Genomic DNA, 19,804 nt, shown 5'->3' on the forward strand with positions numbered 1-19,804 from the left:
TATCTAAAGTAAAAGTGATTTGGCCACCATACATAAAAGGGAAGAGAATGTAATTCAAATGATTGGTAGCGCTGCGGTTTTTGCAATCGTTTTTGGAACCACTGTAAGTATGACAAAGGATTGCGGTAGGTGGTGGGGATTGATGGGCTTCCAAGCCAATGGGCCACATGGTGAAATTTAAAATCCATCTCCCTCCGTCCTTTCAAGAAGATCAACGCTTTCTTCTCCTACCGGAGGGATATTCGTTCACTGCAAGATCCTTAGTGAAGTTCTTAATTCTTGATGGTCTTTGGTAGCCAACATGTTCATTTATGGAATATTCCGGTTCGTCGTCAGAGCTATCACGTTCAAATTCATTGTAGGGTTCATCTTCATCAGCAGAGGGCCCTTTTATAATGGAAGAAACTAGCCCTGGTTTATTTGTTGCATCCAAATGGACGCTGGTAATTGGACGCAGATTGTCATTTGATGCACTTGGATCTTGCGAACCAATTGAGCGATACTCTTCATTTGCATTGGGATTATATTCTTGGATCTCCTTGGACAAGAGCCGATCAAGTAGTTTCTGTTTTAGCATATTCTTTATGTTATTCGTAATTTCTGGGGCTTTCTTTATAGCGTATTCGCCAACGTCCTTGAGATCTTGAGGAGTAATAACAACCTGAACCAGGTTTCTCTTCACATCCGGAGTAGGAATAGACGCAACGAAATGGAAAGAAAGGAGGAATAGCACTGCTAGTTGTAGTATATAGTATTTTGTAATCATGATAGCAAATATGGAGGAGAAGGTTTTTCAAAAAACAATGAAAGAATAACTTTTTTGTATTCTTAGTGCTTTTAAATGGGCGGGTATAAATGGGTGCAAAAAAAATTATTATTGTAACCACTTTTAAGAAAATGAACTTAGCACTCCTCCTATCTAAATTAATGTATATTATAATGAGAAGTCTAATTATTTGAGCTCTTTCCTCTACTGATAGAGCTGCTACTGGGTATTCTATGTAAGGAGTCTCTGCTATTATTCCCTGTATTGTACAACGCAGGAGAATTTCTCATTGGGACTACAAATGGCTTGTTGATGAAACTGCTGAAGCTCTTCGATCCTTTAAGTTGGGGACTCAGGGGTTGAGGTAATTGTGATGATTGCTCCAGTTCAGTGCCCGAATGCTCCTCCTCCACCAAATTAATGGTCAGTCGAGTACGAAGAACAGACGAGTTGAGTCCATTGGCATCCGATGAGATGGTGGACATTAAACCCTCTTCCAAGTTCAAATTGACTTCATTAATGCTCTGTAAGTTGTCGTATAAATGCTGATTGCCAAAGTATCTGCTCAAACCTGGAACTTTGGAAGTGGCTGTTGAAATTACTCTCTTCACTGGGATAGGGATTTGGAACTTCCTAAATTTGTATACCCATTTGCCGAAGTGTGACTTTCCAAAGTGGTAGACAAAGAAAAAGAATAGTAAGAAAACTACAATAGAATAGAAGGAATGCATCACCTCGTTTTCATCTTCACTATCGCTGTCGTTTCCAGAGTCAAGAGAACTTCCTCCAGGAACGAACTTCTTGCCTGATATTTCACTAGGATAGATTCCCACATCAAGTGCCTTCTTTCCAGATTCCTGAATTTGTGATGATGCCACCAATAAGATCTTACCCAAGGTCCATGATAATTCTTCCCCATTTATGGACTCTGCAGATTTAAAAGGTACATGAACGTCATCTAGATTCTGTACTTCCCGCTTTGGTTTGTCTGGTATATCGATTCCCAATCTTGGTAGTTCAAATCCTTCGTGTAAGATATTCATCACCCAGTTCGCCTTAAAACATGCGTCCTTTAAAAAAGTGTCTGGGTTTAGATTCGAGTATTTGCCCTTGACGGAGTTTTCCAAGATGGTTTGCCAATCACTTTCACAGTATTCACGTACTTTTTCGTTGAAGCCATGGTAATTGTACTCTCCTCCACTTTGGAATACGTCGTTGGCAGTATACCAGTACTCGGAGATTCCAACGAACTTGTCCTTGTCGAAGTTCAATTTGGGTCCATGAATTCCGTTGAAAAGACATGGGTCTTCTTTGCATGGAATATTTTTCTGTAATAATGGATATATGGTCTTGGAACACATCTCATAATTGCCTACACCGTTTATATTGTAGGTTTTCCCGTTGAAGCTATACCTGAAGTCTGCGCCTTTTGGCAAACATGGATCACTGATTTCTCCCAGATTACTAGGATTTTCCAAAGCCAAGCTGATAAGGTGATTCAAGTACCGCTTTCGTGCTTCGTTGGCTCCAAATCCCAACCACGTTTCTACAAACACATTCCATTGTTGAGTGCTTCCGTCAATATTACGCAAGGTCACTGTGGATAAGTCATCTTGGTGCTTTTTTCTTTCTTCTGCTGAAGAAGGAACAAACGCTATTTGCGTCGAAGCACCTCCCATATCCATGAATCCTATGGACTCGTGTTCTTCCTGCTTCGTATCATACTTGTCAAACTGGCCCATGAGATAGTTAAGTCCCAACCAGCCGTAGATTCCTTCTGTTTCTCCGTCGATGACCTGCACCGCATCCCGGCATTCTGGTGGTAATAGGAAAGACGTATGCTTCTTGATACTTGAACACGTTTCCTTTAGAATTCGTTTCTGAACTTTGGGGTCCAACAAACGCATTCCTGCTGTGGCCAACACGAAAACAGGAGTATCTCTGTGGCTCTCCGATGGGATTATTCCCTCGGCGAACTTCATAAGCTTAGAGTAATGTTCTGGCCATATCTGCTTTAAGTACTTGGGTGTGTTATAGTTTGAGATGCCCGGAGAGATCTTTAGCGACCAGTTCTTCTCCTTTTCGATTTTCGGCGGTGAAGTAAGCACTTCTGGCTCCTTTTTATGTTTCTGTTTCGTTTTTACGGGGTCTTCCCAGCGGTAGATCTGGATTCTTGATCCCGACGAGCCTGAGTCGATGACAATGCCGTATTTGTATAGGCTTGGTTTTGAAGGCGGCATTGTAGAGGGTCCAGAAGGTGTGTGATCGTAGTGGGTATGATCTGGAAGACTTACGGGTGCTTTCTACGGCTCTTTTGTGGAGAAACACAAGGAACTACCAAAAGAATCGGATCTTGGAATTGTGAAAAACGTAATGTTCAGACACGCTGGGGAGTTTTAGGGAGACGTGGTGGTAATTAGCGAGGCTTCAGGGAGAAGTCGTGGGGAGGCGCGTCCTAAAAATAGCGAGAGGTTGGAGGTGAGAGGTGAGAATGAGAGTGAATAGTGAGGGAGGCACTGGGTTGTGGGTGTGGGTGTGGTCGTAGGCATTGGCATGAGCATCGGCATGAGAATGGGAATGGCGATTTATGGAGAATATGAGACTTTAGTGAAAAGGGTGAAGAGCGAAGAAAGTAGGGAGAGCAAGGAAATAGTGGGTAGAAACTGGGTGATACTGAGAGTATGTCAGTAGGAGTTGAGGAGAGTTGAGGAGAGAGTTTAAGAGAGATAAAGTGCTGAGTTACGGAGAGTTTTTTTTAAGAGCTGTTACTGAGAGCTGTTACTGGAAAATTTGTTATTTGTTAGAGAGTTTATGTTACTGATAGTTTTTGTACTGAGAGTTGTTACTAAATTTAAAATACTTAGCTTCCTTATGTCTATATCAGTTATCTCAGTTATATATATATATATATAAAGTATGTACTTTGATATGCCATACATGTAGTTATACTATTGGGTCTATCTTACGACTTCATTAAGACGTTTGCTTCATTCTGAATTATGAAGAATAAGAATTCTGTTGAATTATGAATTACCATATAACTGTCCTCTCTTCATATATCATTAACACATTGTTCCTTTCTTCCTCTTCTCTCTCTCTTTCTCTCTCTCTTTCTCTCTCTCTGTCTCTCTCTGTATATACATATATATTCCTCTGCCTATTTTTTCTTCCTTCTCACTATTTCCTCCCCACTATCCTCCCCACTACTCCCTTTCCCTCTCCCACTATTCTCACATTGTCTCTCACTACTCTTCACAGCCATACCGCTGCGCCTCCAGCGAATCTCCTGTTTCCTACCGGTAATCTCTCGGTACGCGTTTCTTTCTCCAGCCAAGCATTTTACCGCCGACCTGGTGCTGGTGATGATGGGAAGTTCCTTGGCTATTTGAATTCTTTATCCCTTCATTCGTGCTTTCAACTCATCTGTACCTCCACATTCGCTTCTGTGACCATACACCCATTCTAACGTACCCCAATGATAGTTCTACCCAACACGCCGCCTCTTCCAACAGCTTTCAAGTCGTCCTCATCGCTACCACCGTCGCTACAGGGTTCCAGAGCGTCGCTAGCAGTCCCCACATTATCGTCGTACCACGATTCTATCCGCTACGCCGTAAATTTGGAACATTACTTGGAAGAAATCATCAGATACGTATACAATGAAGTAGGCACCACGGAATTGAGTTCTTTGGCGAGCTTTTCAGCGAAAACAACCATCGTAGAGTCTCCAGACTTGCCATGGTCCAATATTCAGTATAAGAATACTACAGAAACTAAGAAAAGAGACAAGTTGAACAATGTATTCAAGTCGAAATCCAACACAAATTATACATGGACACTAGAAAATGAAGTGGAAATGGTTCTAGTAGCGATTTCCTTTGTCTATAATAAAATTGGTAGTGAATTGACCAACGAATTGATAGACTCCGATACAACTCCATCAACCATCCAAGAGTTGAATGAAAAATGGAAGCAAGTGGTCAATTTCTACAAGAAAGCTATATCTTACACGTTATTTGGTGCTCAGCTCAATGTAATTGCTTCTGAATCGCTTAATGCCACGATTTATACGTTTCTCCAGAAAGTCAGTGAAATAAACATCCAAATGTCAATTTTGGCTAAATCTTCGTGGATCAACAGAAATGAATTCGAAGCCACAGAAACCTTCACCACAACAAACAACGGTACTTTGTGTAGAGTAGCGATTTATATCCTCAACGAATTGAGGACCGTGAAGGGATTGTTGGTGGACTTGGAATCCAGCTCTCAAATCAGCTTGAACTACAAATACTGGCAAGAATATTTGACCATAATAGAAAAGTATGCAAGCTCATACGCTGGTTTCTTCTTAGCTGTGGAAAATTATCAACAAGAAAAGCTCGGCCAGGCCATTGGCTTGGTTCATTTCAGTTTATTGAACCTACAGAGTAAAAGCGTTGGAACAGATAGTAAAAAGTTGAAAGATAAATTCAAAACAAAAATCTCGACTAGAAGAAACGAACATTTGTTGAGTAATCTTAATTCAATATCTACCCTTGATATCAACAAGTCGGTCTTTAATGAAAAATCTGGCATTGTTCTTAACGACATCTCATATCTTTTTGACCAGTTAATCCGATTGAACTTGAAGCTAGAGAAGGAAAACAACACTCTCAAGTTTGACGAAATCGTCAAGTGGCAGGAAATTAATAAGGATTCCAAGTGGCCATTGGGCAATAAGATTCCAGTTTCTGATATCAAGACTTATGATCCAGTCTCTTTGGTCACAGGGGCTTCTGCTCCAGGCGATAGCACGCCGAAAGAGTACTCTGGACGTGGCGCTTATTATTAGTGAACATTAATGTCGGGTAATTATATATGCTGAGAGCCAATGAAAGACATCTATGTTGATATGCTGATATGCTGATACTTACCGTCAATGACCTGACTTATAACCAATTTTACTATAAGGATTGACGATACCTTCACTACTTGAAATTTAATTGACTTCACAGAAGACTTTCATTACTAAATAAAGATGTAGGAGATTCTACTTTTAATACTGCATTTTCACATTCTCTATCAATCGTTCTAATCCAATGATAAACCCAAAGCTTCTCTCTGGGACTTGGAGCTTGGATCGAAGTATGGCACTTCGGCCAAAGTACTCACTCTGGTTCCGTGACGTGGTTGCTCTCCTTCGTAATCCCAAACAGCAAAGTGTTGACTGATTCTATTATCCCAAAGAGCAGAAGTACCCAAACCCTCTACGGTTGGCTTCCAGTTGAATCTGACTTGGATATCCAAGTTCTTCTCAAAAACGGAAAACAAATACTCCAAGATAACCTTCGACTCTTCTGGTTCTAATCCTACAATTCTACTTGTCATGCCTCTGTTGACATACAACGACTTCCAACCGGTAACTGGGTGAGTTCTGATAATAGGATGCTCTCTTTCAATATGAACAGTACCCTTCAATGGGTTTTCACGGTCGACGTACTTGTTGGCAGAGAAATAAACAGCCTTCTTACCATCCAAGAACTGTTGGAAGGCAGGAGATAACTTGTGGTATGCAGCATAACCAGATGCCCACACTGTGTCACCCCCAACTTCTGGAACCGTGTCGTTGTGCAAATGGGTAATACCAGGAGGTTGCAATTCGTGAACCAAGTCGGTATGCCATGTTGAGGTCAAGGTGTTATAAGCTGTCTTGAAAGAAATCTTGGTGAACAACTTGAAAAGTTCTGGCCAGATAACAGTAATTCCTGGTAAACCGTTAACATAAGCTTGTTGAGGATGTAACTCGACTTTACCGTAGTATTCGCCTAAAGCCAATTGCTTCTGAGGAGACAAATCTTGGTCTCTGAAGAATACAACCACTCTCTCAGCAATCAACAAAGCCAATTCATCCTTCTGTTGGTCGGTGAGTTCGCTTAACTGTAATCCAACGATCTCAGTACCAATGTGTTTGGTTAAATGCTTAACTTCCTTGGCAGCTCCAAATAAGGCCTTCTTTTCTGGATCGGCCTTAGTGCCTCTGTCGGTGAACTCCCATGGGGTGCTTCTAATGGCCTTGGCATCTTCAATGAAGATAGGAATATCTTCCGTTGGGGGTCTTTGAGGATAACCTGGGGTAATATCGATTCCATACTTCTCGTATCTCTTCTTAGTTGGTGCTGGCAATTTTTCAAGGTCAGATACAACGTAGCCACCCTTAAAGTTGGTTCTTCCGTCACTCTTGACGTTCAAAGAGGTGATCTTCTTGATGATTTCATCAATTGAAGGTTCACTGGAGGCATCTTGCTGAGGAATTGTTTGAACTGATGGTGCCATTTTTCAGAACAGGTTAATTTTTCACTTACAGATCGTTCTAATCTATCGTTATGTATGATCTAGTTCCAGTGCTACTTCATTGCCGGCTCCCACCCCAGCTATATAGTGCCCCTGTGGTATGTCCGTCGCAGCCATAACTGGAGATAACGATTGTTGCGAATTCGCAATCAGTGTGGCGGAGGGTGTTATCTAAGAATTAATTGTATTGGATGGAAGATGGCTCGTATACATGTGCGGGCTCAACGGGGCAATTAGTAATCTTTGACCGCATTGTTTAGAGGTATTTGTGGATAATTAGTCACCGTCTTAGTGTTGAGTAGGGTAGAATGGGTAGAGGTGGTGATGATAGGTGAATTAGGCCCGTATTTCGGATTTAATGTGGTGTCGGCGTAATGTCCGTATTAGGCAATAGCTGCAACCACAATTTTGTAGTTTATGACATTATGTTGACTTAATGTTGATGGAAATCGAGAATGGAGTGGTGGTATTCGGTATAGGAATTGGAAATTGGGGAGTAGTGTAGGAGAGAATTGGCGGTGGTTGGCTGTTGTGGAGAGAGGTAGAGGAATAGGATATGAGGATAGTGTATTCCAAAGTGTTTCTAACAGGAGCCCGTAGAACCACTCTCCAGGTGTGTTGGACCCGTTCTCGACTTGTTCATTTGGATTAACTGCTATTCAGTCTCTCTATTATTGATTTGATATGAGCTAATAGCTAAAACACCGTGGTTATCTAACTAAATTCGGCTTTTGCTAATTAAGTTCTAGTGTTGATTTACTATTACAGTGGCTGCAATTACTGGGGTTTTCCTAATAGATGTCTAAGTGTTTATTTGCTATATTACAGTTAAATTAAGCGTGGGCTTTTAAAGCTTAACAATTTACTATCTCTGTCCCTATTCTTCACAAAACGCTTCTTCAAGTCGTCATAAATTTAAGATCTCTAATCATTAAACCTAATGAATAGCTTTGAAGATTGTGTGTACCTCTTGTCTGCTGACATTATACTCGATATCTCTATCGAAATCATTTCTCAAGATCTTGGATAAACGAGTAAAGTAGTTCACGAATGATGTCTCCATGTCGAACCAAAGCTTGTCTAATAAGTCCTTTTCAAACATGTCCCCGCCAGTAACGAAGTGTTTCTCGAGTTTTTTGAATATCTCTTGTGCTTTCAAGGAAACTTCCTTGTTGGTATAACTGGCCAAGAGAGATTTGACATATTTCTTATTGTATTTCTTAGGTTTGCCATTGTTCATCTTCTCAAGAGCCTCGTAATTGTTCACGAACTCAACTAATTTACCGACATTCTTGTTCAACAAACGCTGGAAGTATGTTGCCTCAACCTTGTTGAAGACGCTTTCCAAGCTTGTCTTCATACTCTTAGTCGAAGCATTTGCAGAATTGAAGGAGCCAAGCTGTTCTAAGATGAAGAATATATTCTGGATAATGCTTACATTTCTATGCTCACGCTCCTTGTCATCTAAATCGTTGTTTTTCAACAATGGATCATCACGCATAAACAAATGGATTAAAGCTTCAGATATCTGTCCGTATGAATGGTCAACTAATTCTCTAACTTGAGTATTTCTGATATCTCTGTGGTTCTCAAGATACGATTCCGTAATCAAGAGTAATTGGTTCACGTTCTTAACAGAAGGAAGTACGCCACTCTTAGCAACAATAATGGAGTTGTTCAAAAGCTCTATTTGGTTTTCGATAAACTTGTCCCAGTTAGTCTTGTACTTGTCAATCATCTTCTTCAAGAATGAGAATGATAGGAATTCCTGGTTAGACGACTGTGTACTATGAAGCAAGTTCTCGACATGAATAAGGATCACCGGAAGAATCAATTCCATAGGATTGATTTTCTTCAGGAAAACATTAATGAAATTACCGAAAATCGCTGTCATGTTACCAATTAAATCACTGGAAGCGTAACTCTTCTCGTTGTTCAATGTCTCAATTTTCTGTTGCGGTACTTGATCAAGCTTCTTACGACGTGCGCTGTATGGTTCAGCCTTTATGAACTCATCGTAATCCGTCGTATCCTTGTCATAATGGAAGAAAGTTCCAATAAAGAATTGGACTAGGGAAATGAGGTCACAAGCCTCGTCCACAATAGCAATTACCACCTTAGGGTCATCAATTTCGTTGCTGGATCCTCTTCCAGAAAATCTACGGATTGAATCTAGATTAGGACTCTGATGTCTGTGATCATCTGCATCTTCAGCTGATAAACTTCCAAATCTTCCCACCTTTCTCGTCAATCTCAAAGTTCTCGACTTTTTAAGGGTTGTAGGTGTTGTCACGTCTTCAAGTGTAGGAGATGACGTAAGAGACGTTGTACTGGAATTGGCAGTAGAAACACTATACTTAATTGTTTTTAACTTGAATTTTATTAATGATTCCATAAAATCACTCAAAATAGAAGTGAAGTATTGGTTTAAGTCACGGAAGGCTAAGCCACCTACTTCTTTAACAAAGTAGGTAATTCCTGAGTAGATCAACAAACCATTGAGTTCTTTGAGGAGAATTTGAGGCTGGAAATGGTCAAAGTTCTCCAGGGCTTGAACTATAACCTTTCGTAACTTACTCTTTGCAAAGTGAATAAAATTGTTAATGAAATTGTTGCTGACGCGCTCGTAAGTTGCGCCGTATTGTTTCAAAGCTCTCATGGAACTGAGATCATATTCCTCATCAACAGGGTCGAACCTAATGGTACTAAGAGCATTATAAAGGTCAAGAAGGGCTAACTCAAGCGACTCTAGTTGACTAAGTCTATCGAATTCGCGGAAGCTCTCAATGATGTTCAAATCACTGGAATTGATACTAACTTTCTGAAGAATTCCACGCAAGTCATTGTAGAGAATCTTTTTATTGATCGACTTGACCTGAAGACCTGAGGAGTTGTTTTCAATTGCCTTAACTTCTGGTGAAAGGAACTTGAAATCAATTTCCATCTTCTTAAAAATATGCGAGATATTCTCCACTTCAGATATGGATGTATTCACGTCTTGGGAGACGCTACTGTTACCGAAATTAAGAGACACGAGTTCTTTCACATTCTGTTGCTTGACGTTGTTTAATTCTTTCGTGAGTTTACGGATAAACGCTTCCGAGTCGTCTTGAATTGTCCATTTAACTTCATCGAAGAGCTCCTCAAGCTCCGCATCTTTATCGGTCTGGGGATTTGTTTCGGAATCCTTTTTGACAATGTTCAAGCCAGGTTCAGAGCTCACTGTGTCTCCGTTGGTATACATAGAGTCGTCCTCAAAGGAATAATTCGTTTGTGAATCCGATGTTGTGATGATTTTTGGCGTTGTAGTAGTAATAATAGTAGACGATTGAGTTTGAAGTGGTACTTCTGGTATGTTCTTAAGCGATGGAGCATTCGACTCTACTTCATTCAAATCAACTTCTGAATGAAGAGCAGACTCTGCTCCATCGAATTGGAATGAGTCGACAGTGGTGTTGTTGAACTGGTCAATTCCGATACTATTGTTATGGTTGTTAAAATTGTTATTATTATTACTGTAGTCAGCACTCCTATTACTGATTCTATGTTCGTTGAAATACTTGTCTTCATCTCCAGCATTGCTGTTATGACCAGAAAGATGAGAGTCCAAGAGATTCTCAATTTCCTGGATTGAGGACCCTACGTGATCCTGTGGTTGTGGTTGGATCTCTTTGGAGTAATGCTGTTGTTCAACGTTGACGTCTTTGTCAAGGTTATTTTTAATGTCTCTTTCTTCTTCGAACTTTTTGATCACCGACTCCTGTTGGGAAACTCGCTTCTTGAGCGTGCTCATATTTATTGTGTCGGTGTCACTATCGTCTGTGATTTCCTCGATGCCGAAATCTGGAACCTTTGCTGATGCTGCCACTCTAGTTTTCTGGGGAGACTCTGGTATGGAAGTAGCAAAGTTACGGATGAAGTCATTTTCGGTTTTGCTGCTGGTACTGTCACTTCTTGGCAAGTTTTTAGCTGACCCTATTCCTGAACCTATAGCTGAACCTGTGGCGGAACCTGAGCCCTCAAGTTGCTGCTGAAGTTCGTACCCAAGTGCTACTACAGACTCTAATGGTTCAGCATCTTTGTATTCCTTTGATTTGGCACTCAGAAAGCTCTCTGAACTTTGAGGTTTGTAATTTCTCAAAGGAGAAGAATTACTGGTCTCTTTCGCATATTCGTGGAGCTTTTCTGGCGAGTAGACCAGTTTTTGGTGCTGATCTGGCTGCTGGTACTGGCTTGGCTGCTGTTGTGAATCTTCAAAGATGAAACTCTGTGTGTCTGTGGAGAATGCCGAAGCTGTGCTCATATTGTTCAAAGGCAGTTTTTGTTGGTATGGGAAGTTAGAACCAGGAGTTGTCCTGTTCGCCACGCCTCTGTCTTCGTTTATAGGGCCCTCTGGGGTGTTTTGATTGGACTTCAAGTTCATATGAGGCGTCTTAGCGTAGTTGGAGCTTGGCGAGTCGAAATTGTCGGTACTTTTATCGTTATTGATCGAAACCTGAGACCCGTGCCTATCTACCAGCATCACCTTCATTGGTTTTGTAGGGAGTTTCCCGTTGGACGTGAAATCAAAGTCCTTGTAGAAATCCGGGTTCAGATCAGAAGGCTTTGGAGCCGTTATTGGTGCTGGAGGTAATGCTTCTACGGGTAAGAGAGGATTAGGCAAGTTCTGACGTTTAAGAGACCTGGTTTTCATGAGTGCTGGATCAGGAACCGGCTCGTTGAGGATAATATCGTTGGTAGAGTCGTTGGTGCCTTGAGGACTTCCAGTTAACAGCTTTTTCACCGCCGTCTGTGGTAGTTTAAAGTCAATAATGGAGAACCCAAAGAGTTGGGGATAACGGCCCATGAATCCACCGTAATAGCTGGTAAGAGCACGGGCAAACTTCCAGAGTCGTTCCATGCCCTCGTCGGTTTTCCAGTAGTAGTCCTTGTTGAGCGAAAGGAGCAATCCCGAGTCATCTATTCTACGGATTGACTTCAACTCGTCCATGTCCCAAGTTCTACCAATCTGGTAGATGTTCTTAGCGTCGTTAAACTTACCCTTCTGGATGATGACTCGTCCCGAATACTTGACACAGATCACGAGAACACGGTTTTTCACCGACCCGACCTTGCTCAAAGGCAAGTTTGGCGGTGGCGGCTGAGAAGGGAACTGGGAGTATTCACTAATCGCTATATGAGTCTGGTAGGAAGTATCGGTGAACTTCCTTCCATCTTTCCCCACCAAAAGCTTCAGATAACAGTCGTGAATGAGCTTATCTGCCACCATTCGTCTCTGGCGCGGATCACTAATTCGGTTACCGGCTCCATTGCTTCCTCCGCCTCCACTGGAACTGACTATCGCTCCATGGCTGTTCACTGAATGAGTCGATGAGTTGAACGAAGAGGCCGAAATATTGGGGTTGATCGGCCGAGAAATCTGGACCGGGTGGTGGGAGGACGGGTTTGACGGACGGGAGGCTACGAGAAGCGGCGTTGAGCGGGATTGGTTCTGCTGTGTAAGGTAGCCGTGTGGTTGGTGGTAATTTGGGCCACTGGCGGACGATAACGACGTCGGTGGTTGTTGTTGTGGTTGTGACAGGGATTGTTGTGGGATAAGGGACGAGTAAGTCTGTTGTTGTGGCGATAAACGCAGCTTGGAGGAGCTGGAAGACCGCAGCTGCGACGCGTACGGCAGCTGGATGGGTTGGGCCGGGCCTCCTCCGCGGGGGTACATCGTTGAATCGTGCTGGAGTGTGTGAATTGGACCGTGTCAACACCTGAAAGAAGAGATCAAACACTGTTTTAACCGCCAGAAGTTCGCCTCAGCACTTTCTCAGAAAAGACAAAAAGAAAGTTATGAACAGGTAAGGTGGGAGGTTGTGCACATAGAGTATAAGGCCCTGAAATAACCTCAGTGCGTGGATAGTGTAATAATTCTGGTGGATTAGTATGGTAGTGATCTGGCGTGTATTGTACAGTACAGAGTAGTGATTTCATTTCTGGTGGATAGTTCAGTACAGTGCAGTGGTTTCATTTATTATTCTAACTAAGGGCAGGGGACAGAAATGGTTCATATGGTTCATATGGTTCATATGATTCATATGATTCATATTAAATCACGATTCCGATATATATAATAATTAATTCCCAATAAAATTCGCACTACATGTACCGTTCAAGCAAATTAGTATTGGGAACGACATGTTGTAGGTTTGACTTATTTCTTGTGCTTACTATGAACCTATTCGAGCTGCAAGTTTGAATTAAAAAAAATGAAACCGCTGTATAATATTTCTGGCGTGGATAGTAATATATTTCTGGCGGGCATATATGTCAGTTGAATTGAGTTGAGTTGAGTTGAGTTGAGTTGAGTTGAGTTTGTAGGTAAAACGAGGGGGGGGGGGGGAATTTTATTTTTCTGTTTGGAGTGAAGCCCAGTGCGAATCGGGTAGGTACGAATCGGGTAAGTGTTTTTTAAGTATGTGTTTTTTAAGTAGGTGTAGTGGATGGTAGTTGTGTAGGTGGGCAGTTGGGTGAGGAAGCGCGTTTCGTTGGGGGGTAGGTGTGATCGGGATGAAATGGAGGAATTGGATGAATTGGATGAATCGGATGAATTAGATGAATTAGAGGTGGTGGAGTTGGTGGTGGTAGTCTCGCGTAGGGAGAGAAGGTGTCGTGGCAGAGTTGGAGATGGAGATGGAGATGGAGATGTTTGTTCGCAGTATGGTATTATTATTAATTATTATGAAATGTCATGATTTAGTACTAATTATTTAGTACATTTAGTACTATTCACTATTAATGGTACTATTAATAATTTGAAATGCTGCTGCTTGTTGATTTTATAAATTTGTAGATTGTAGACAGTGTGCATTTGTGCATCTGTACACTTCACTGACAAGCAAATACGAACATCTGTTCATCCGTCAGTACCTGACACCTGACGATGACCCTTAAGGGGCATCTTTTCTCGTGCCTTGTACCTACTTTCCTACTTTCAAGGTAGACAGCATACCACAAAAAACTCCCTTCTTACAATTGAACCACTCGTATTTAAATTTAACCATAGCAAAAATAACATATCGTGTTTTAATGTTTGAAATCCTGCGTTATGCCGTCTGTATGCGTATTATTTCTGGTATGCTGTAGTCGTAGTGTAGTCTAATATAGTAGTAACAGTATGTACCGTCGATCGGACGGTATGGTTCTGGGGTGGTATTATTATTATTTTTGTAGTGGTATCATAGGTTGTATAGGTAGTTATTGGAATAAGAAAACATGTTTTAGGCAAGGAATGATAATAAAATGTCTTGGTATGTAAGAAGAGAATACTTATAAGAAGAAAATTCTTATGTAGAGATATGTATCCATATGTACTTATATGTTTTCGAATGTATTTATTATGTATTCATATGTATTCATATGTGTTCTAATGCATTTATTATGTATATTGATTGCTTATTCTACATATATAATATTCTATACTTTAATACTTATTCTACACCTTAATATTTATACTACACCTTAATAATTATTTTACAACCATTGTTATAAACTTGATTAATACGAAAATCTTGATAAAATATTCATTATATCTACTTCTCTAATCTCTCAAATAGTAAGGGACCCTTTAACGGATATTATGCAAGGAAGCATTCATTCAGACCGTGCAGAAGCGAGTCTCAGAAGCGAAGTGGTTGTTAATGTTGAGGCTTTTGTGGTAAGGTACGGTCACAACAGCTCAACAGTTTGGGAACAGAGAAGGAAAGTTCCTTTACGGTTCCTTTACGATACCTTTGACTGTACCACCTCGGAAAGGATAGTCTAAGGATGCCTCGTAAAGACTCTATAATTATTCTGGCAAGTCAATTAGAAGAAGACCTGCTTTGATCACCTCAATGATTATAGTATTGATGATCATCAAATCAGTTAGCTGGCATAACATTACGATTTTTCACACAGTCAATTGAATAACTATAAGAACATTTTTGTTCGGTTTAAGCTAAATCATCCTTGATCCATATTTTACGAAAGATATCATAATCTTCTCTTTACACCGAAGACGACAGACTCAGAGAAGACAACAGTGCTACCACCAAAATCTACAACATCATCCAAAGTGTTGCATTGGGAGACGGTTCCAAGGTCTCCAAGAGCTTGCCATTGGCCGATTTGCGGGAAAGAATAATTGCCAAGGGTTATACTATCCAGCAGTTCGACGACTGTATCTACGAGTACTCTTCAACATTCTTCAACCTAAGTGGTAGGTCATCTTACTTGCCCTACAATAACTCTTAAAGAAATCACTCTGCAGCTTAACATATAACTGCCTACTTGTATTAGTATATACAGCGATCCTAATATTACAGAAGTTTACTCGAATTATCGAGTATAATTGCCAAGCATGACTTTGATTTATATCTCTATAATACTGTTTACTTCTTCTTACTCTTTCCACCCTTCTTCTTCTTGGACTTGGTGGTCTTGTTGGCGTTTGTTGATTCACTCTCGTTGTCTTCCTCTTCAGCATCTTCAGTTTCACCTTCCTCGTCGTCTTCTTCTTCAGCTGCTTCCTTTACTTCTTCTTTTGTTTCAGCAATTGGCTCTTCCTTGTTTTCGGCCTTCGTTTCAGCCTTTGTTTCCGCCTTTGCGTCAGCCTTTGTTTCAGCCTTTGCTTCAGCCTTTGTTTCAGCCTTAGTTTCAGCCTTAGTTTCAGCCTTAACAGCTGGCTTGATCTTCTTGGCTGTCTTGTCAGCTGCTGGAGCAGGCTTTTCACTCCGTTCCACGTAGTAATCCCATAAGTGGGCATATTCCTTCGATCTCTCATCCATCGAGTTGAGTCTTCTTCTCAATGCCTCATTGAAGCAGATTTCTTGGGCTACTGGGAAGAAGGTTTGCACCCATCCCTTCTTGTAGGTTTCACACTCAGCAACAATCTCCTTCAATTCAAGTTCCTGAAACTTGGCTTGAACTTCAAATTGCTTGTAAATATCGTCTCCAATCAATCCTTCCTCGTACAACTTGTTGAAAACAGGTTCGTTTTCCTTCAACTTCATCGATCTTCTAATGGCTTCGGCGGCTCTTCTCAATAATGCTGCCTTCAACACTTTATCGTGTGGCTTTTGGTCTTTTGGAACATTTGGATCGCTTGCCAGCTGTTTCAACGAATCGTAGATCTTAGCCGTCTGGTTCTCGGGGAAAATTGGCTCGATGCTGGCCAATTTCTTCAACCGGTTTCTTCGGTATATGATGGAGAACGTAATGAAGATTCCTAAGAGGATCGCCACATAGATCAAGGGAGTGTAGATGGAGATTTTGATATGTTCTTCGGCGATTTTCTCGCTACCAGATTCTTCGGCCATTGCTACTCAATTTCCACGGCTTATACGTCACAATAACTATTCGTTAATTCCAATAATCAAAGGAATACTCCACCAAAGAATATAAAACCTTTCATTTCTTGAATTTTCCAAACACGTCAACGAACAGTTGTGTGCAGGAGGTTTATTATAAGTTGGGTGTGTGGTAGCGCTGTTTTTTTCTTATTATTGTTCGAAGCCAATGGTTGCTACAATTGTCATTGTAGAGGTAGGAGATTGGCCAAGTAAGGTATTTTCAAGTGTTTGCATGCTGGATTGGTTGGTTGGCTGGTTGATTAGTTGGTTGGTTTGAAGAATGGAATGGGACAGAAATTTGAGTTCAGGTGGGCGGAAGCGGTGGGGATATGAATTTGCCGGAAAATCCAGCTTTGAAGTAGGAATATAGGAGAGTAATGGTGGTGGTTGTCTAACAAATTCTTCTTCAAATACTCCTCTCGCTTGCGTAATGCTATTGGTTAGTTGCTTTCTCTAAATTTTGCAACTTGTGGTATAAAATGGCTGCACAAAAGAACAGCTTAGAAAAGGTTCATTTTGCAATCATATTGCTTCGACGCAGCTCATCCTTTAAAAGGTAAGTATAAGGAGTGAAATAAATAATTGATGCATTAGCATGTAGGAGAATGATCGTTCATGTTACAGTTACTAAGGTGGGGTATGAGCATAGGGATTGAAATTCAATAATAGTAGCACTTGGTTATTGATACCAAGCATTTTTGTCACTCCAATGGTGCACGTTATTGTGTGATGTGCAACACAACCTAGAGAGCAATGGGATACAAATTATAGGTACCCACTGCTAAACACTCTTTCGTATGTAAGGAGAGAATGCTTTTCTACATTGACGTCAATTTTTAGATAGATAGTATCACTTTACTGGCGGTAATCAAATCCTAACATACATCACATTGGAAGACAATATCCTGAAATAAGTCAATATATAGTGTTAGACTCGATATTTAGTTAAATTAAAAAAATGAAGCAATTGACTTCGTTTATTCCATTCCAGTAGCATACTTGCTTCAAGCGGTATCTAGCATTAAAAATTAAGAGATCTCAGGTTGTTGAAATCTGACCTTTACTATCACCAAGTTCCCTTGTTTTTTCTATAGGTAAGGCCGAAATATCTGGCCAAGTCGTCAAAGACTTCCAGAAGTTGTTGATCCGTGTAGCCCTTGACTATTTCATCGATATCAATAGTCTCCTCCTTTGGAGCACTATCTTCTTTCTGGTTCAAAAGATCTTCGATATCCTTTTGCTCCTGCTCAGAAACTATAAGCTCATAAAAAAGGGCCAACAGAACAAGATCTACCTTATCCAATTTCTTGAACTCACCAAGAGTCTCGGGAATCTTTGGAGTTTCGGGAAGATCACCATCCTTGTTGGTCAATGGAGCCACTTTGCCTTCGTCGCTGGATAGCAACGCATTGAAAGTACGTCTCGTAGTTCTCTCTTCCACTGCATCCAATTGATTCTGCAACTCTCCAACCAATTGCACGATATCTTCATTGGTGACGTAGTCGTCAAAGTCAATTTCCTTGCTGGAGGGTCCTTTCGTCACCACTCCGGCATCCAAAGCATTGATTTTCGTCTTTACATCATTCACCAGCAATGCCATCAACTGTTGTCCTGATTGAGCAATCAACTGTGTTTGCTTCTCCACAATTGCGGATAAACTTTTCACTTTTTCATTAAGTTGTTCCAAGGTGAGATTTCCGCTTTCAGACATGTTGCGATTTACGAATATACTCACTATATGCTTCTACAAAAGAGGGGAGAAAACAAATACCATTTCTATATTGTAACAAATTACAACATTCATTCTTAACTATGTAAAGGTTTTGTTAGTGGAACGGTTGGCGCACTACCTCAGATTAGGAGGGCTCGGAAAATCCGATTAGCGGTATGTGTTATTTGCAGGTCTTCCCCACAATTCGTTTAAGGATGGATAAGGGATGGAGAGAAAGGCATTTCGGTTTATGAGCTAGAAATTAGAGTTAGCCATTCTTGCAGAAGCAATTGCAGATACTCAGATGTTACGGTTGCTTGCTGTGGCAAGTGAATATTAATCTTTCAGGTAAATTCATGTGTATGAATCGCCGTAGGGGGTAAATTATATTCGTAAGAAGAAATGAACAGCTGTTCTTCGGCATTTGGAATAAGTTTGGAGTTTCATTAGCAATCTACGAAAGGATGGTTTAAAATAAAGTCAAATTTCAATTTCGAAAATGTCATTAGAAGTTATTTTATTATAAAGTTTGTTCTCTTTCTGGGACAGAGAATGTCAGTGACGGGCGTCATAATAATTAGTAGAAAGTCTTTACCTTTTTTTTCCCTTAACTGGTAACTCCATGATTATCCAAGAGAAACACATGATCTACAGAGATGAAGATTTTTTAATTTCATTTGCCATAGGTTGCATTTTCCAAGGTTATTGCATAGGCATATGATTAAGCTTCTAGACATGCGATTGACGGAATTAGAGCCATGCCTCATCCCTACAACATCCAGGTGGTTTCTCTGCATCATCTGGTACAAATCAGACATTTTAAAACCTTAAGCTGCAGTAGTTCATTTCCTTTATTCGGATCTAAAACCTTAACCGCGCTCATCGGAAAAAGACACAGCGATGTGTTCCAGTGCACTGTAATTCGTAACTCATATTTCCATTTGTCACATGAAATGTGAAATACAATGTTATTGTAGATTTCCGGAACCGAGTATGCTTCGGTTTAGTGGGTTTAATACTGTCTAGCTCGTCTAGTGTAGCAGGAAAACGCAGGGATTACTTTCTCCATTGCTGGAATGACTCGGAGAAGCAGTGGCAACAAAAGTTGATACATAATCTTGATGTCATAATACAGTAACGTAATATTGCTTATATCTAGGGTTATATTGCTGGCATCGCATTAGTATGTGGGAACACAGCAACGTTGTGGAGGAGCCACTAGCACAAGAAATGGAATATTACTTCTCCTCCTCATTTTCTCTGACTTCTATGTGTCCCGTGGGGGGCCACTTGACAAGAAAAATGACACTCCTTTTAGTAAAATTTTTCATACTGAGTCACGTGTAGCTTCCTGCCAATCCGTGGTCAAAAGATCAGCCACGGCGTTATCGCTTTCGATCTCATCAAAGAACATATGGTACATATCCTTGGCAAGACAAAACAGTAAGGAATGTAACTGTTCAACTTGCTGATAGTTAGCAATGTAGTCTCTCCCACCGTCACTTGAATCCCTTATCCTTGCGACTACTGTAGATGTTGCGAAGCAAGCATTCCGGGGTAACCTCACTCTGGATGGAGGTTCCGTTGCTCCTAGGACCAGTGACGAAGCTTTTAATGTAA

General features: G+C 40.8%; 8 protein-coding genes across 8 annotated transcripts; 2 read left to right on the plus strand and 6 right to left on the minus strand. All coding sequences in view use genetic code 12, as the record gives it.

Annotated features, from left to right (window-relative positions):
• Positions 1 to 14: 14 nt before the first annotated feature.
• On the minus strand, positions 15 to 857 carry RJT20DRAFT_54771 (uncharacterized protein). The gene has a single exon (XM_064920624.1). The coding sequence runs from the start codon at positions 764 to 766 to the stop codon at positions 212 to 214; it is 555 nt and encodes a 184-aa protein (XP_064773188.1). The 5' UTR covers positions 767 to 857; the 3' UTR covers positions 15 to 211.
• A 91-nt stretch (positions 858 to 948) lies between these two features.
• Positions 949 to 3,006, minus strand: RJT20DRAFT_98826 (apyrase; the record flags this gene model as incomplete). Its single annotated transcript, XM_064921742.1, has 1 exon — positions 949 to 3,006. One exon carries the CDS (start codon positions 3,004 to 3,006, stop codon positions 949 to 951), a length of 2,058 nt encoding a protein of 685 aa, XP_064773189.1.
• A 1,139-nt stretch (positions 3,007 to 4,145) lies between these two features.
• RJT20DRAFT_54777 (uncharacterized protein) lies at positions 4,146 to 5,716 on the plus strand. The gene has a single exon (XM_064920625.1). It carries the CDS (start codon positions 4,242 to 4,244, stop codon positions 5,595 to 5,597), a length of 1,356 nt encoding a protein of 451 aa, XP_064773190.1. The 5' UTR covers positions 4,146 to 4,241; the 3' UTR covers positions 5,598 to 5,716.
• A 120-nt stretch (positions 5,717 to 5,836) lies between these two features.
• RJT20DRAFT_97983 (TauD/TfdA dioxygenase family protein) lies at positions 5,837 to 7,078 on the minus strand (the record flags this gene model as incomplete). The annotated part of the gene is made up of 1 exon (XM_064921697.1): positions 5,837 to 7,078. One exon carries the CDS (start codon positions 7,076 to 7,078, stop codon positions 5,837 to 5,839), a length of 1,242 nt encoding a protein of 413 aa, XP_064773191.1.
• Positions 7,079 to 7,896: 818 nt separating this feature from the next.
• On the minus strand, positions 7,897 to 12,862 carry SEC3 (GTP-Rho binding exocyst subunit). Its single transcript, XM_064917587.1, has one exon. The coding sequence runs from the start codon at positions 12,810 to 12,812 to the stop codon at positions 8,034 to 8,036; it is 4,779 nt and encodes a 1,592-aa protein (XP_064773192.1). The 5' UTR covers positions 12,813 to 12,862; the 3' UTR covers positions 7,897 to 8,033.
• A 794-nt stretch (positions 12,863 to 13,656) lies between these two features.
• On the plus strand, positions 13,657 to 15,376 carry RJT20DRAFT_952 (uncharacterized protein; the record flags this gene model as incomplete). The annotated part of the gene is made up of 2 exons (XM_064921567.1): positions 13,657 to 13,735; positions 15,141 to 15,376. The coding sequence occupies 2 exons, from the start codon at positions 13,657 to 13,659 to the stop codon at positions 15,374 to 15,376; spliced, it is 315 nt and encodes a 104-aa protein (XP_064773193.1).
• RJT20DRAFT_129797 (Sec63 complex subunit) lies at positions 15,238 to 16,505 on the minus strand. Its single transcript, XM_064917588.1, is given in 2 exon segments — positions 15,238 to 15,704; positions 15,717 to 16,505. 2 exon segments carry the CDS (start codon positions 16,438 to 16,440, stop codon positions 15,514 to 15,516), a joined length of 915 nt encoding a protein of 304 aa, XP_064773194.1. The 5' UTR covers positions 16,441 to 16,505; the 3' UTR covers positions 15,238 to 15,513.
• A 1,034-nt stretch (positions 16,506 to 17,539) lies between these two features.
• MRP8 (Mrp8p) lies at positions 17,540 to 18,184 on the minus strand (the record flags this gene model as incomplete). The annotated part of the gene is made up of 1 exon (XM_064918465.1): positions 17,540 to 18,184. One exon carries the CDS (start codon positions 18,182 to 18,184, stop codon positions 17,540 to 17,542), a length of 645 nt encoding a protein of 214 aa, XP_064773195.1.
• Between the last annotated feature and the right edge of the window lie 1,620 nt (positions 18,185 to 19,804).

Source organism: Scheffersomyces xylosifermentans (genome assembly GCF_036884685.1).
Source record: "Scheffersomyces xylosifermentans strain CBS 12540 chromosome Unknown RJT20scaffold_6, whole genome shotgun sequence".
Lineage (NCBI taxonomy): Eukaryota > Fungi > Ascomycota > Pichiomycetes > Serinales > Debaryomycetaceae > Scheffersomyces > Scheffersomyces xylosifermentans.